Below are 17,802 nucleotides of genomic sequence, written 5' to 3' on the forward strand. Positions count from 1 at the left end.
CTCAGGTCATGATCTCAGGGTCCTGGGATCGAGCCCCGCATCGGGCTCTCTGCTCAGCAGGGGGCCTGCTTCCCTTCCTCTCTCTCTGCCTGCCTCTCTGCCTACTTGTGATCTCTCTCTGTCAAATAAATAAATAAAATCTTTAAAAAAATAAAAAATAAAAAATAAAAAAATAAAAAAATAAAACCTCAGAAATAAAATTTAAAATATCAATAAACTTCTATCTTATGCTTATTCTAGCAAAATAAAAAAGCTTATTACTGCCAAGTTTTAGGAGGGGTGAGTGGACACAGGTAGGCTTGTGAGAATGTAGAACTGATGCTCTTATTTCCAAGATTTTGTTTAGAGTTAGGTATATTTTTTATTTTGTTTTTACTTAATAAAATGACATGTGGACACCCTCTCACCCAGCAATTTGATTCCTACAGATATATCTAGAGAAATTCTGATACAAATCCATAAAGGGTAAAAAATGAGAATGTTCATTGCAACTTTGTATGAAAGGAATTAGGGAAAATTGTCAGCAATGGAAGTGTGGGTGAGAAAAAAAAATGTGGTGGATTTACAGTATGAAATATCATGCAGCAGTTAGAATTGGTGGGACGACACATGTATGGATGCTAAAAAAAGAGTACTTAATGTAAAAATTAGAAAGCTGAAAGAATAAAAGAATTTTATTAAATCATTTTACTAAATAAAATATTTATTTATGTAATGAATATTAATATTTATAAATATAATAAATGCATTATAGCTGTTACATGACATAATGAGCATGATGGGAGTAGGGTATTGGCTTATAAGGAGATGGATTAATTAATCAATCGATTAAGCATTCAATATAATTGCAATGAGTATGAGAATACCTAGTATTTTCAATATACCTTACATGATATGCCTCGTGATAGTTCAAAACAAGTCAGTAAGAATGAGCCTACTGAATTTGTTACTTTTACTTGGAAATAAAGGAAATGAGATCAATCCAATCAATCTGTGCTGGCCTATGATGTTAGCCTTTTCTCTATTGTTTCCCTTTCAGTCCTTCACTTGTGAACTTCAAGTGTAGAGAGTGGCATCAATGATGTGTTCTTATTCATGACAATTACTGTCATTGGACCCCTGCAACTGTGTGAATAAAATACAATCAGGGCTCTATCAAAGCTTGCATGTAGGACTGAGTTATCACATAGCTGACAATGCCAGCCAAAACTCAAAAGGCTGTTCGCTGTGGCAGACAGAACTTGGAAAGGATATTTAAATTTTGGGAAAGCATCAATTAACATGTTCATCTGAATTTTATTTGTTTGATAATTTTGCTTTTATTCTGTTCATAAAATAGTTTTGCTATTATGGTTGTATAAAATTTACAAGCATAAGTCTTTTTACAACACCTGTTCTTCATCTTCCAACTCATTTATAGAGTGGAAATAATAAGACTTCTTCAAGATACAGTTGAGCCGAACATATAGTTGGGCCAAATATGATTATTAAATAAAAAAGACATGTAAAGTTCTTTGAAAACGACATGTCACAATGCAAATATAAGTTGCCTTTCAGTGACTGTTATGTTCTAATCCCATAAGTAATCCATATCTTCACATAATTATTGATTGCTGCTGTGTTGTCATTTGTTCAGCTTGACCTGCTTTTTATCTTTATTAATAAGAAACCAACACGTGTGGAGATGTGAAAAGAAAAGGAAAATAACAAGAAAGGTGGCAGAACATGTAAACTTGTTTGAAATAATTAAATTTTGATGTGCACAAATAGAAAACCATAAAGTTGTTTGTTCACAGATTATTAAAAGTACATTAAATATGTAATATGTTCACACAGAAAATACTTGTGGTAACAAGAACTCTTTCTCACTTATGTCATTTCAATTATGAATTTTTTAAGGTTTCATAGTTTTATGATAAAATAAAACTAAACTTTTTATTATTCATTCGGTCTCAGTATTGTTTTAGTTGTTGTGGTACAAATTGCAAAAAGATTACCATAAATGTTTCCAGAAGAGCACTGTATTATGCAAAGTGAATTCAGTTTATTGGGGCACATTTAGAATCAAACAACACTGTTAATATTTTATTTGTCTTAAAAACTACCTCAATTAATGTTGTAGGGATAGAATGATCAGAAAACTCTGAGTATATTATCTATTTTTTTATGCAAAATCTTCTAGAGAAGGAGGAAGAACTAGATCATTTTCTTTTAAGTCTTGGGGTTAAAAAAGGAAAAAAAGCCTCAGTAGTGTTATGAAATTAAGCAAGTTCCTGGTGAACATCACCTTTCAGTTCTGTCCATGTATCTATGAGACTCTATCACCTCCAAGGCAGATAAAGTCAAAAGATAAATTTGAGTCCTTTCAGGAAGGGGGCCTTTAGGTGTAATGACCCACCAACTCCTGTGTGCCCGCTCTGTCGGAGCACAGCCTAGATGGGAGAGAATAGGAGTCAGGGAGGAACTAGGTGGAGTCTGAGGAGGGACTTCCAAGCAGAACAACCGCACCCCCGCCCTCACTCTCACAAAATACCTAGACCTCAATGAAAGCAGAGTTTCTTTCACAACTGAGTATTCTTTATCTCCCCCACCCTCCTGAAGAAAAGTGGCCAGATAATGTAACTATCATTAATCAAATAGGACTTCCCACATGAAATCTTCCACTAAAGAGAACAGCGGACCAACCCCTGAGCCTGGAGAGGGCTCTCCTAGGAAGCCAGACACTCCCACAGCATATAAATGGATATGAACGACTGCCTTTGTGAAATAATTTTCTTTGAACAGCAACAACTCTGCCTTACTCATCATTTTGCATCATTGAATATGTAAATGGGTTCACTGTCTTGCAAGCTCCACCCGTTTTTTTTCCAGAGACAGAAAAGGAAAGACACTACTTTTTTTTGGTCTTAATAATTGAGATGAGCCTTTTATTTTGATTATTCTCTTCCCTTATAATTTTATGACTATCCAAACACAACTCTACTAAAAATCTCTTCTTAAAATTTAATGCTATTTTTTTAATATATATTTTTTGAATGTGGCTTAGCTCAGGATAGACATATGTGTTCAATATAGATTTTATGTATAAATGGATTGGAAATATATCAAATATGTTTAAGGTATTATAAACATACGTATATGTATACTAGGTATATGCTGTTATTTAAAAAATATTCCACCACTCATTGTATTATTAAAGTTTGCCAAGGTAAACAAGATTGTCACATAACAATTATTATGTAAATTAATTCATGTCATATTCAAAGTAAATAAACAAATATAGTTAAATAGCAATTAAAAATGATTTAGTATCAATTTCATTGCATTGATATATTTGAGTAAACACAATTAAAATTTTCTGATACTTCATAGTTATTTCATTGTATAACAACTGCAATGGTTTTGAAACAGATGTTTGATCTAGACAATAACAACTGGATTAGAATGTCAAAAAATCAGTGAGTTATTCATTCGGAATTTCAAAAAAATAACTAGATCCCAAAAGCATCAAATAAGTTAATTGATAAATAACACTTGGAACAAGTGGTAAATGCCCAATAAATGTTAACTTTTTCTTAGTAGTAATATTAGTATCAGTTTAATACAGGTTATTTACTTAACATAAAAGAAAAGGTCTCATTAACTTAAAACCAACTAATGTAGCCTTAATTCTCATTTATAATTTATCAGGTTGAGAATATAGTCAAAGTAGAGAATGCTCTAAACAGAAATATCATTTAGAAAGTTATTGCAGAATGACCATAGATTGAACTATGAAAGAGGAGGTTATATGGAGAAATGGAAAAGAAGCAATATTTGGAGGAAAAACTGGTGAGACGTGGCAGTTAGGGTAAAGAAGGAAGAGGGAGCAGGAAAAAATCAGAAAACTTTCTGGCTTCCTCCTTACAGAACATGGTCTGTATTAAAGGACTGCCAGGAAGTTATAAGGTCTTGAGGCGAAAATGAGGAGTTCAATTTGGCATACATTCAAGATCAGTTTTTAATCTATGGAATGGGAAGACCTGTGGATTATCCAAAATGAAATGTTCAACATACAATTAGATACCCAACTCAGAATTTCAAAGAAGACAACATTGTTTGGATTTATTTTTTATATCATTACAAACAGTATTTACGTGGTATTTGTGCTCCAAAACTCTCATTGAATTCATGCTGTGTCACTATTTCACTTTTAGCCAGTCTACATATTATTCCAATGTCTCATTGGTAAACATTCTGTCATGTAGACATGCTCTAAACTACTTCCTGACAACTGTTGCACATTTGAATGCTATTGTAGAAACAGAATTTCTATGCCAAGAAGGACTCTTGAGTGTCCAGTTCCACATTTTTTAAGAAACGAGAAAATTAATTCCCGTTATGGGTGAGGTATCCAAAGTGGCTGAGATCAATAAAGGTAAGTTTCCTGATTTAACCCAGGATTTTTCCACTATCTCAACACAAAGTATTTGAGGACACCCTCAAAGGATAGGTTCCCAGTAAACACCGTAACAGCCTTAAAGGTTTGTAAAAATTTATTAAAACTATTAAAAATCTCTTACATCCATGAAGAAAAAATCTCCTTAAAAAAATCACAATTTGTGGGAACCCTTCTTACTTTCGCTGTTATAAATGTCTTAGAGTGTCACTCATTCAAATGCCATATATATATATCTCCCAGATTTTCCTTAAATTGTCATTGTATATTTTTATTCTTTTAGATGACTTTGTGCAGTTGTATTCCCAGTACAGAATAGCAACTCACAAGGCATGATACTGTTTGTATCAATTCTTACACAATGAGCATAGTTACAACATTCCATCACTGCTTAATTAGGGCATTAAGATTGGAAAATCCTCCTACAATGCATGGTCTTTTCCTTTTAATTAGGATAACTGGTGAATGAAAGGGTCTAAGTCATAAAATGTTCCATAAGTGATACTTTATATTGACACATTTCCTCCTATTCTGCAATTTGGGTTGTGTGAACACACATACATACACACACACTTAAATCTTAAATGTATTCAAAAATTTAAAATTTATATCTTCACATTTTTACTTCTCTTTATAAAAATATTTCTAATGTGGGGCGGCTGATATGCTGATATGCTGATATGCGGCTGATATGTGGCTAAATATGCTCAGTCATTAAGCATCTGCCCTTAGGCTCAGGTCCTGATCCCAGGGTCCTGGGATAAAGCCCCACATCAGGGCTCCTTGCTCAGCAGGAAGCCTGCTCCTCCCTCTCCCACTCACTCTGCTTCTGTTCCCTCTCTCGCTGTGTCTCTCTCTGTCAAATAAATAAATAAAACCTTTAAAAAATATTTCTGTCATAAAATGTATTTGGTACAAATATAAATTAATTTCTCCTTAAATTGCTATAAAAATGTCTCAAGAGCAAAAAACATAATTTTCTTCTTGACTGAATAACTTCTTTTGTACTACTTTATCTCTATAGCCTGACTTTCTGCTCTCTATACAATAGAGTAGAATATTGGTAAATGCTACTTATCAGTGTTTTAAAATCTGGTAAATAGAGTGACTGATACATTTTAATCCTAATGTTTTACTTTTAATGTGTGTATATAAAATGGATTGTTAAATTTCAGTCTACCACAATGAAATTCTTATGTTGGAGGTTCTAAAATATTGACCACTGTAATTATAGTTTGTGTGTATGTGGCAGAGCAAAACAGAGACAAATGGAGAGAATAAGAGGCAGAGAGAGAATATTTGTTTGTTTGTGTATGTGTTTGTTTAGTAGTAAATATTTCTAGCATCTCTTGAACCTAAAAGATAGTATTTTAAATTTTATAATAAGTTTTTTCCAAAATGCTCCAGAATATTTTTTCATTGATCTCATAAATAGTTAAGCAGTAGAAAAGGAGCTCTATAAATTTATAAAAAGAAACACAACTATTATAGATTCTAAATCAGGAAAAACATGAACTCATAGCAGATACCAAATAAAGCTAAGATTTTGTAACTTTAAGAAATTTTATGTGATAAAGAATTTCTGACCTTGCTAGAATAAATATTCGCTAGTTACTGGATACATTGTTATAATTTTAAGGCTAATATTCTACAGAGAATACTTTTTACTATACAGTATAATAAATATATAAAGATGGCTGCACCATTAATGAAAATATATCATTATATAAAATACCCAGACAAATGGGTATTTGGAAGTTTGATTTCTCCCGAGAATTTTCAGATGTAAGAAGATGAAACTATTGTACTACATGAAGGGAAGGCAATGACATCTTTAAGGATGTGACTTAATTAAATAAATCTATTTTTATCCAAGCCTCTATTTATAATGAGAAGAGTTACCCAATAGTTTTAGAGACCAGTAAGAGCTGGAAAAACTAAAAGGAAAGAAATAAATCTGTAAAACCCTATTTATGAAATCTGCCCATTTCTAAGGAAACCAAAAAGCAGGCAAAGCCCAAAATAGTACTCCATATGCTTGTAGCTGAACTCATTTACTTGAACTGCTGATTGTCAGTAAGGCAGACGCTCCTAAACCCATCCACAAGAAAAGCAACCCTGATGTCAATTCACATGTCCCCACATGCTGTGCTTTTCTTGAATTCTTTCCCCACATGGAGAATATGCCAGTCCATCATCAAAGCCAGTCCCCATTCCCATATCCACAGCTGAGGTTTCCATTCGAATCTGCCCACAAATAGACTCTCTCACTTTCAATACAAACTGATTGATTGAAGAAAAAAAAAACGCATTTTATTTTTTGTAAAACTATGACAATTTTTTAAAGCAGTCACCATTTATGAACGAGTAGCAGAGGGCTACAACTAAATGACAGATGACAAAATGTAAACAATGCCAAATATGTTGGCCAAGTATAAATGTTCCAAAATATTGAGATATTTATTCTTATAGTGGCAAATCTTACCTAGAAGTTTGATTGATTGATTTTTAATTTTACTGTAGAACCAAATATACCATGTCAGAGTAACTCATACATGTTAAATTCCACTTATCCTTAAATCTCTGACTCTACTTTATTTAGCTATGAATGTATCTTACATTCTATAATTTTCATTTCCTAAGAAAACGTGATATACATTTGTGAATCCTTCCTATTTTTTTCACTTTTGGCATTGATAGTTTTGGTGTTTGATACCTTTCAATACAGTTTACATTTAAAACTTAGATTTAAAAATTTAAAATAACATTGATTTAATATCAATACATTTGACTAGAAAAAAACCATGTAAGGAAACTTGGGTAGTGAGACAAATCAGTTAGGATGAGACGTAGAAGTTGTCAAAGATATTTATCTAGGTCGCATCAGGAGCCACACTTACCTACAACTGTGAGAAACATATTGGTTACAACAAAGCCAAATGAATTCCGTGCTACACATTCATATCTTCCTTGATCAGCTTGCCCTGCATCATAGATGGTTAGCATGCCTTCACCACTGACATGGAATTTACCACTCTCAGTAATCTGAACACCTGCCTAGGAAGGGAAAATAATTGTCACAGGAGAGAAATATGATTCCTTAAAAAATAACATCTTATATTTTGTTTGATACAGTTTGATTTGTTCAACAAATATATACTGATCACCTACTGTGTCAAGCATTACAAAAGATATTTTATGAATCTAATGATGAGAGGAAAAGAGAGTGAAAGTGTTTTCTAGGAAGTATAGTTTACCTTTCTTAATTAAAACAAATATGATACTCAAAATTCAATTATGTCATTATTTAATATGATCATTTTAAAATCATCATTTCAATGAATGAATACACAGGTTATTCATATTTTTCTTCTAGAAAAAGATTCTGACAATAATAAAAATAAAATTTGAAGAGAAGGAAATTTTTCATAAATCTACCAACTAAAAGCATCAAAATACTTTCATATTTCTGATTCTTCTTCTATTTCTATATATGTACTCATAAGTTTTATGTACCTGCAAAGATTTATATATTAGTGTTTCTCAATTAAAATTATACCTTAAGATGGTAAGATGACTACATTTCATATGAAATATTATTAAATGTATTCAGTTGTGATTAGTATGGATTTATGTACTTTTCATTATTATGCTATCAATTTTTAAAAAGAAAAGAAATTGACTTTCCAGGACTGTGTTGGAATGGAGTAGGGGCAGAGATGCTTTTCTCCTTTCCCTTCCCAAGAGACTCACAGGAAACTGAAGATGGGCTGCTATTTCAAAAGAACTCATACCCCAATGATGACTAGTAAGCCAGAATGTAACCTGAAAGGTTCAGAGTGAAAAAAAAAAAAAATGTTTCATAGGTCTTCAGATTCTCACAGTTGTCTCTTGCCATTACTAGAAAATAAGTCCAAAGTGATGGACGGCTGGCAACTCAGGGGAGGAGATGAGATGGACTAACAGGACCGAACAGGTGGAGGGCAGAGGAAAAAAACCAGACATACAGAAGACTAAGCAGTGATCAGGTGCACAAGCTTCTTTGCAAAAGCCCTCCCTTCCTACCTGCTCTCCTTATATACCACCAGAACTGTTAGGCTAACCTTACAGTTCTATAGCTTTTGCTTAGGGTCTCTGAGCTATCAGCTAGCTTTCCAATAAATTCCTTATCTGCTTATTTTGGGAGTAGCCTAATTCACACCATTTTAGCCTTGTGAATAGAAGAAGATTATTATAAAGATTAAATGTGCTAGCATACACAAAATGTCTGTCATATAGTCAGCCCTCTATTAATTCATTTGGAACTAAAAGCAACCTTTTAGGATTAGGCTGAGCTATTTTCCTGCTACAATTATATGATACAGCATTTAGTATGTCAAATAAGGCTCTAGAGACTGACCAAAATGTATATTTTTCACACTGCCTATTTTTTAGTAAGATATATTTGAATTATATTACACTCAAAAGAAATTATACAAACTATTCAGACTACTTGAGAGTACCTGAGCCTAAAAGTTCAACTTTGAGACCACTAAATTTACTTTTTTATAAAGAACTCCCATGATGCTCAGCTATAGCACAAGAGAAATGAGCCACCAAAACTAAGGCCTTGTTGGTGTATGGCAACAACAAAAATAAATCAAGTATTTTTGGAAAGGAGCTTTGCAAGTTTTCATAGTGAAAACTTTACTTTTTCCAAATTTTCTATAAAAACTGTCATTCTGATGTATGCCATTTCTGGTTAGCACTCTGCACTCTGATGTAATCCATTTCATTTATTTTTTAAGAACATCAGACTCTGAGACCAATAATTGCAATTTGATTTAAAAAAAAAAAAAAACTTAAAGTGAAAGAAGCAATTGTGTTGAAAGAATATAGCTCAAAGAACCAAAGAAATAAAATAGATAAATAAAAAGCTATTATTTCCTTAAAGTCACTACAGATTGACTTTTCATGTTACTTTGTTTTGAAAATAAGTTTTCATTCTTGTTAAAGCTAATGCCCTACTTTTAATCCACTTCTGAGTTATTAATTCAAAATTGTTTCCTACTAGCCACTAAAACTTTTAAATTTATGTAAGACAAAAGCAATTTTTCCTTAGAAGAATTTAGTTATGTTTATGAAGCTTTCATCATCAAGCAAATGAAAAAGGATAAATTTATGAAAGCCCTGAGCCAAAATCAGATGTTGTTACTTAAAAAATGAACAAAAAAGAAGCATGAAATAAACTTGTTTCAGTGTAAAAAATATTATTTTCTAACAAAAGTCACAATAATAAATCCATGTGAGAATCATTACCTCTTTTCATTGGGTCAATACACTTGTCAGTGTTTTCACTATTACTGTACTTTTAGTTGAGATCTTACCTTGTTCCAGGTAATTATGGGCTGTGGTTCTCCTTGAGCATGACATGAAATATTTATATTGTTGCCAACCTCTACACTTGTATCCTGAGGTAGTTGCGTAAACACTGGGAGAGCTGTGGAAACAAATCAAAATGACATCATGTCAATACTATTTTTGTCAACACATGCTATCTAAGTCAAACGGTATAAATCTAGATATGATATTGGTTAGCCACACTAGTGTTTTAAAAAGCAATTACTTGGACATCAGAGTGAGTAATAAATATCAAAGCCAGGGTAATGATTATTAGGATAAAGATAAGAACAGGAAACAAGGAAGAGAACTATACAAAACCTTTAATCATAATACTTTAACCCTAACCTTTAACCTTAAATATTTGTAATATTTCTTTCTTCAGCTGAATAGTGGGTATAAGGATTTTTAGTACTCTTTTTCAATATCTTTTCATGGGTCTGAAAAAAAGATAAATGGTAACAACAGAAGTTTATTGCTGGCTAAAATAAAGAGATTCAATCTTACTTTATTTCCTCAAAAAATAAACTATTGTGACATAACTAATATGAAATAGATCATTGGAATAACCCTATAACTATTAAGGAAATTAAATTAATAATATTTTTTAAATCCCAAACATAAATTTTTAGGAAAGAATTAAAATCTTTCTACCAGAAGATTTTATTCTACATATAATCTCTTCTAGAAACTAAGAGGAGGACATGTTTCCTGACTTTTTAGGAGGCTTACCTTAATATCAAAACCAGATAACGATATTACCAAAACAAAAAAGGAGAAAAATAAAAACCTTATAGACCAGTATCTCTCATTAATATAGACACAAAAATCATCCATAAAGTATTGACAAATAGAATTCACCAATATAAAAATGTTTGTACACCATGTCCAAAAGAGTTTATGGCAGGGATGCAAGACTGGTTCTGTATTTGAAAATCACTCAGTGGAATCTATTATACAAACAAATAAAGAAAAAAACCCTCATAATTTCAATTAGTGCAAAAAATATTTGACTAAATTTTAAACATATATGATTAAAAACTCTCAGAAAAAATAGTAAAAGAGAGCTTACATAACTTCATTACAAAAATGAACATAGGTGGGAAGATGGTGGAGGAGTAGGGGACCCTAGTTCTGTCTGGTTCCTGAAATTCAGCTAGATAGCCACCAAATCATTCTGAAATCCTGTGAACTCAACAAAATATCTAAGAAAAGAATAGCTGCAATTCAACAAATAAAAAATGACCACTTTTTGTGAGGTAGGAGGTATAGAGAAGTGAATCCAAGGTGATATATTAGAAGGTAAGCCCTGGGGTAGGGAGCCAGGTACCAGAAAGTAATACAAGCCACAGAGTGCAAAATTGGATCTTTTAGAAGTCTGCTTTGGTGGGGGACATCTATGCCTGAAATGTGCTCAGGTAATAAAGCAGGATGGAATCACTGGTGGGACAGTGTGGTCTCAGGAACCCCAAGGTCACAGAAAGAAGGGAGGTGCCTGAGTGCAGCAGTGTTCCCAAGCATTGGAGAAGGGAAGGCAGCTGCAAACAGGGAGTTCGGGAGTGGGCTTACTGTTTGGTGTTGCCATAAACCATGAATCACTGTACAGTTTGGTGACTGCTCTCCATCACAGGCCAAGTAAGAGGCAGAACTATGGCAAGACACCCCCTCCCTCCTCTGTAAAGTTTGGAAACTCAAAACAGAACCTTGTGCCTGAGATAAAACACTCCATGAACAGCTAGATGAACACAGAATGTGGATGGAAACTAGGGAAACAAGAGTGATTGACTCCTTTTCTATGAAGGCTCACTGAAGAGTGGGGAGCATGAACTTTCAGCTCTGGGGATGGAGATAGGGGCACTGCCAATTTCATTTTCATTTCAACCCCCCAAAGTGGTGCTGAAAGACTTCAGGGAACAGAAGCCACACAGAGGAATCTAGTGCCACTTATACTGAGCCCAGACCCCTGGCAAGGGAAGTGCAGTTTCACCCAGGTAGACACCTGAGATTCAGAACAACAGCGCCCCCTCCCTCTAGAAAAACAGCAGGAACATCCAGCTAACACCAAGTGTTTTGATCATATAAAACTGCAAAACTCCAGAGCTGGGGAAAATAGTATACAGAATTCATGTTTTTTTCTTATGATTCTTTAGCCTTTCATTGATTCTTCTTCTACCCACTTAAGCCCCAATGTTGCATCACCACTTCCTCATATCAGGGAGGTCATATGATAGTTGTCTTTCTCCGCTTGACTTATTTTGCTAAGCATGATGCGCTCTAGTTCCATCCACGTCGTCGCAAATGGCAAGATTTCATTTCTTTTGATGGCTGCATAGTATTCCATTGTGTATATATACCACATCTTCTTGATCCATTCATCTGTTGATGGACATCTAGGTTTTTCCATAGTTTGGCTATTGTGGACATTGCTGCTATAAACATTCGGGTGCACGTGCCCTTTTGGCTTTAATTTTTTTTTCTTTTCAACTAATTTATCACTTTTTTAAAGATTTTTTTTATTTTCATTTTTAATTTACATTATATATAGATAGATTGTTTTTTCATTTTTAGCTTCCTTTCATTGTAGCCAATTTTATTTTGGTATATATATATATATTTTTTTTCTTTCTTTACAATTTTGGGATCTAATGTTTTCCTAGTTTATTGTTCTGTTCTGTTCTGTTTATCTGTTTGATTTTATTCTCTCTCTATTTTTTGATATCTGACCTATTTTGATTTGTTTAAGGTGTATTTTTCTAGGGTCTCTGTTGTTATTTTTGTTTTTACTGTCTTGTTCATCTATTATTCTATGAACAGAATGAAAAGACAGAAAAACTCCCCCCTATAAAGAGAACAAGAGGCAGTACTAACTGTCAGGGATGTAAACAATATGGATATAAGTAAAGGGTCAAAATTAGAATTCAGAACAGTGATATTAAGATACTAGCTAGGCTTTAAAAAAGAATAGAAGACACTATAGAATCCTTTTCTGGAGAAATAAAAGAACTAAAATCTAATCAAGTCAAAATCAAAAAGTCTACTAATGAGATGAAATAAAAAATGAAGGCTCTAACTGCAAGGATAAATGAGGCTGAAGAGAGAGTAAGTAATATAGAAGACAAAATGATGGAGAATAAAGAAACTGAGAAAAAGAGAAATAAACAAATACTGGATCATGAAGCAAGAATTTGAGAGAAAATTGATTCCATAAAGTGAAACAGTATTAGAATAAATGGGGTCCCGGATGAAGAGGAAAGAAAGAGAGGGCCTGAGGTATATTTGAGAAAATTAAAAGTGAGAACTTCTCTAGTATGGGGAACAGGTTACATTCTCTAATCTGGGGAAACAGGCATTCAAATCCAGGAGGCACAGAGAACCTCCCTCAAAATAAAAAATAAGTCAACACCTTGACATGTAATAGTGAAGCTTGCAAATTTCAGAGACAAAGAGAAAATCCTGAAAGCATCTCAGGGACAAGACCTCCTTGACCTACAAGGGTACAAATATAAGGCAGGTAGCAGACTTATCCACACAGACCTGGCAGGCCAGAAAGGACTGACATGATCTATTCAGGGTGCTAAAAAAGAAAAATACATGGCCAAGAATACTTTATCCATCAAGGCTGTCATTCAGAATAGAAGGAGAGGTAAAGAGCTTCCACGAAAAACAGAAACCAAAGAATTTGTGATTACTAAACAATTCTGCAAGAAATATTGAAGAAGATCTTTTAAATAAAGAGAGAGCCCAAAAGTAACATAGACCAGAAAGGAACAGAGATAATATACAGAAACAGACACTTTATAGGTAATACAATGTCACTAAATTCATACCTTTCAGTAGTTACTCTGAATATAAATGGGCTAAATCCTATAATCAAAAGACACAGGATTTCTGATTGGATAAAAAAAAATAATACTCATTGATATGCTGTCTGTAAGAGACTCATTTTAGACCCAAAGACACCACCAGATTGAAAGTGAGGGGGTAGAAAACATTTTAGCATGATGATGGATGTCAAAAGAAAGATGGGTGGCGATCCTTATATCAAATTAGATTTTATCTTTTAAATATTATATTTATTTATTTGAGAGAGAAATTGAGAGAGATAGAGAGAGAGATCATGAGCAGGGGGGAAGAGTAGAGGGAGATGTTGACCCCCTACTGAACAGGGAGCCTGATGTGAGACTCAACCCCACAACCTTGGAGCCACAGGCAGATGCTTAACTGACTGAGCCACCAAGGCACCCCCAGACAAATTGAGATATTAAACCAAAGACTGTACAAAGAGACAAGGAAGGACATTATACCATAGTTAAAGGGTCTATCCAACAAGAAGATCTAACAATTGTAAATATTTATGCACCTAACATGTGAGCAACCAAGTATATAAACCAATTAATAATTTAAATTAAAGAAACACATTGATAATAATATAATAACAGTAGGGGACTTTAATACTCCACTCACAGCAATGGGCAGATCATCTAAGCAAAAAATCAACAAGGAAACAAGGGCTTTGAATGACACACTGGACAAAATGGACTTCACAGATATATTTAGAACATTCCATTCTAGCAACAGAATACATATTCTTCTTGAGTGCACATGAATATTCTCCAGAATACACATACTGAGTCACAAATCAGATCTCAACCAGTACCAAAGATTGGGATTATTCCATGCACAGTTTCAGACCACAGTGCTTTGAAATTTGAAATGAATCACAAGAGGAAATTTGGAAGGAACACAAATACATGGAAGTTAAAGAATGAATGGATCAACCAGGAAATTAAAGAAGAACTAAAAAAGAGTTCATGGAAACAAATGAAAATGAAAACACAACTGTTCCAAACCTTTGGGATACAGCAAAGGCAGTTCTATGAGGGAAGTGTATAGCAATATAAGTCTTAATCAAGAAACAAAAGTCTCAAAACACAACCTAACCTTACACCTAAAAGAGCTGGAGAAAGAACAGCAAATAAAGCCAAACACTGCAGGAGACGAGAATTAATAAAGATTAGAGCAGAAATCAATGAAATAGAAACCAAAGGAACAGTGGAACAGTTCAACAAAACTAGGAGCTGGTTCTTTAAAAGAATTAATAAGATTGATAGAACCCTGGCCAGATTTAGTAAAAAGAAAAAGAGGAAGGACCCAAATAAATAAAATCATGGATGAAAGAGGAGTGATCACAACCAACAACAAAGCAATACAAACATTTATGAAAACATATTATGAACAACAATGTGCCAACCAATTAAGCAATCTGGAAGAAATGGATGCATTCCCAGAGACTTATAAACTACCAAAGCTGAAACAGGAAGAAATAGAAATCCTGGACAGACCCAACTTGGACTGCAAGCTCATGCAGCCACTCTGGAAAACAGTATGAATGTTCCTCAAAAAGTTGAAAATAGAGGCATCTGGGTGGGGCAGTTGGTTAAGCAACTGCCTTTGGCTCAAGTCATGATCCCAAGGTCCTGGGATCAAGCCTTTCATTGGGCTCCTTGTTCACTGGGGAGACTGCTTCTCCCTCTCCCTCTGTTTCTCTGCCTGCTTGGGCTCTCTTGTTCTCTCTGTCTAATAAACAAATAAAATCTTTAAAAAATAAAGTAAAAAATAGAGCTACCCTATGACCCAGCAATTGCACTATTGGATATTTATCCTAAAGATACAAATGTAATGATCCAAAGGGGCACGTGCACCTGAGTGTTTATAGCAGCAATGTCCACAATAGCCAAACTATGGAAAGAGCCTAGATGTCCATCAACAGATGAATGGATAAAGAAGAAGTTCATATATATATATATATATATATATATATATATATATATATAATGCAGCCATAAAAAACTGAAATCTTGCCATTTACAATAATGTGGGTGGAGCTAGAGTATATTATGCTAAACAAAATAAGAAAGACAATTATCATATGATCTCACTGATTGAGGAATTTGAGAAACGAGACAGACGATCATAGGGGAAGGGAGGGAAAAATGAAACAATATGAAACCAGAGAGGGAGACAAACCAAAGAGACTCTTAATCTCAGGAAAAAAACTGAGGGTTGTTGGAAGGGAGGAAGATGGGAGTGATGGGGTGGTTGGATGATAAATATTGGGGAGGGTATGTGCTATGGTGAGAAAAAAATAAATTAAATAAAAAATTAAAAAATAAATGTCTATGCCACCCAGAGCAATCTATACATTCAATGCAGTGCCTGTCAAAATACCATCAACATTTTTCACAGAACTGGAACAAATAATCCTAAAATTTTTAATGGAGCAGAAAAGACGCTGAATAACCAAAGGAATGTTGAAAAGAACCAAAATTAATGGTATCACAATTCTGGACTTCAAGCTCTATTACAAAGCTGTAATTATCAAGAAAGTATAATCAAATTGTCCATCCAACAAGATCTAACAATTGTAAATATTTATGCCCCAAACATGTAAACAGCCAAGTATATAAACCAAAAACAGACACAGATCAATGGAACAGAATAGAGAACCCATAAATGGACCCTCAGCAACATGGTCTACAAAGCAGAGAAGACTATCCATGGAAAAAAGCCTTTTCAACAAATCATGTTGGGAATATTGGACAGCCACATGCAGAAGGATGAAACTGGACCATTTCTTTACACCGTAAACAAAATAAACTCAAAATGGATGAAAAACCTAAATGTGAGATAGAAATCCATCAAAATCCTTGAGAAGAACACAGGAAGCAACCTCTGTCACTTTGGCCCCAACAACTTTTTGCTATACACGTCTTCAAATGCAAAGGAAACAAAAGCAAAAAATGAACTTTTGGAACCTCATGAAGATAAATCTTTTACACAGCAAAGGAAACAGTTGACAAAACCAAAAGATGACCTACAGAATGGGAAAAGATGTCTGTCTTATCAGTTAAAGGGCTAGTATTCAAAATCTGTGAAGAACTCATCAAACTCAACACCCAAAGAACAAATAACCCAGTCAAGAAATGGACAAAAGACATGAACAGATATTTCTCCAAAGAAGACATACAAATAGTCAATAAACACATGAAAAAATGCTCCATATCACTCAGCATCAGGGAAATACATATCAAAACCACAATAAGAGATAACCTCCACCAGTCAGAATGGCTAAAATTAGCAAATCCACAAACAACACATGTTGGAGAGGATGCAGAGAAGGGGGAACCTTCTTACACTGCTGGTGGGAATGCACGCTTGTATGGCCACTCCGGAAAACAGTATGGAGGTTCCTGAAAAAGTTGAAAGTAGACCTACCCTATGACCCAGCAATTGCACTACTAGGTATTTATAACAAAGATACAAATGTACTAATTTAAAGGGGCACCTGCACTGCAATGTTTATAGTAGCAATGTCTGCAGTAGCCAAACTATGGAAAAAGCCCAGATGTCCATCAACAGATGAATGGATTAAGAAGATATGGAGTGTGTGTGTCTGTGTGTGTGTGTGTGTGTGTGTGTGTACACACAATGAAATACTACTCAGCCACCAAAAAATGAAATTTTGCCATTTGCAATGATATGGATTGAACTAGAGGGTATTATGCTAAGTGAAATAAGTCAAATAGAGAAGGACATTTTTCAAATGATTTCAATTATATGTGGAATTTAAGGAACATAACAGAGGATCATATGGGAAGGAAGGGAATAATAAAACAAGATGAAATCAGAGAAGGAGACAAAGTGTAAGAGACTCTTAATTATAGTAAACAACTGAGGTTTGCTGGAGGAGAGAGGTAGAGGGATGGGGTAACGGGGTGATGGGCATTAAAGAGGGCATTTGATGTAATGAGCACTGAGTGTTGTATACAACTGATGAGTCATTCAACTCTACCTCAAAAACTAATAATACACTATGCTAATTAGATGAATTTAAATTAAATTTAATTGTAAAAGAAAATGAACATAGACAAAAACCTACATAATCATTTACTTAATGGTGAAAGAGTAATTGTTTTCCTGTTTTT

At 34.0% G+C, this 17,802-nt stretch overlaps 1 protein-coding gene across 4 annotated transcripts in view; it reads right to left on the bottom strand.

Annotated features, from left to right (window-relative positions):
• Window positions 1–17,802, bottom strand: part of PXDNL (peroxidasin like) — a 491,033-nt gene that overhangs the window by 99,252 nt on the left and 373,979 nt on the right. For all 4 annotated transcript variants that reach the window (XM_032315673.1, XM_032315672.1, XM_032315671.1 and 1 more), the window contains 2 exons: window positions 9,805–9,917; window positions 7,339–7,495 (listed from right to left, as the gene is read on the bottom strand). In XM_032315673.1, coding sequence (XP_032171564.1) covers window positions 7,339–7,495; window positions 9,805–9,917 — 270 coding nt within the window. The remainder of the gene's footprint in view (window positions 1–7,338; window positions 7,496–9,804; window positions 9,918–17,802) is intronic.

This window comes from Mustela erminea, chromosome 16 (genome assembly GCF_009829155.1).
Source record: "Mustela erminea isolate mMusErm1 chromosome 16, mMusErm1.Pri, whole genome shotgun sequence".
NCBI classification, from domain to species: domain Eukaryota; kingdom Metazoa; phylum Chordata; class Mammalia; order Carnivora; family Mustelidae; genus Mustela; species Mustela erminea.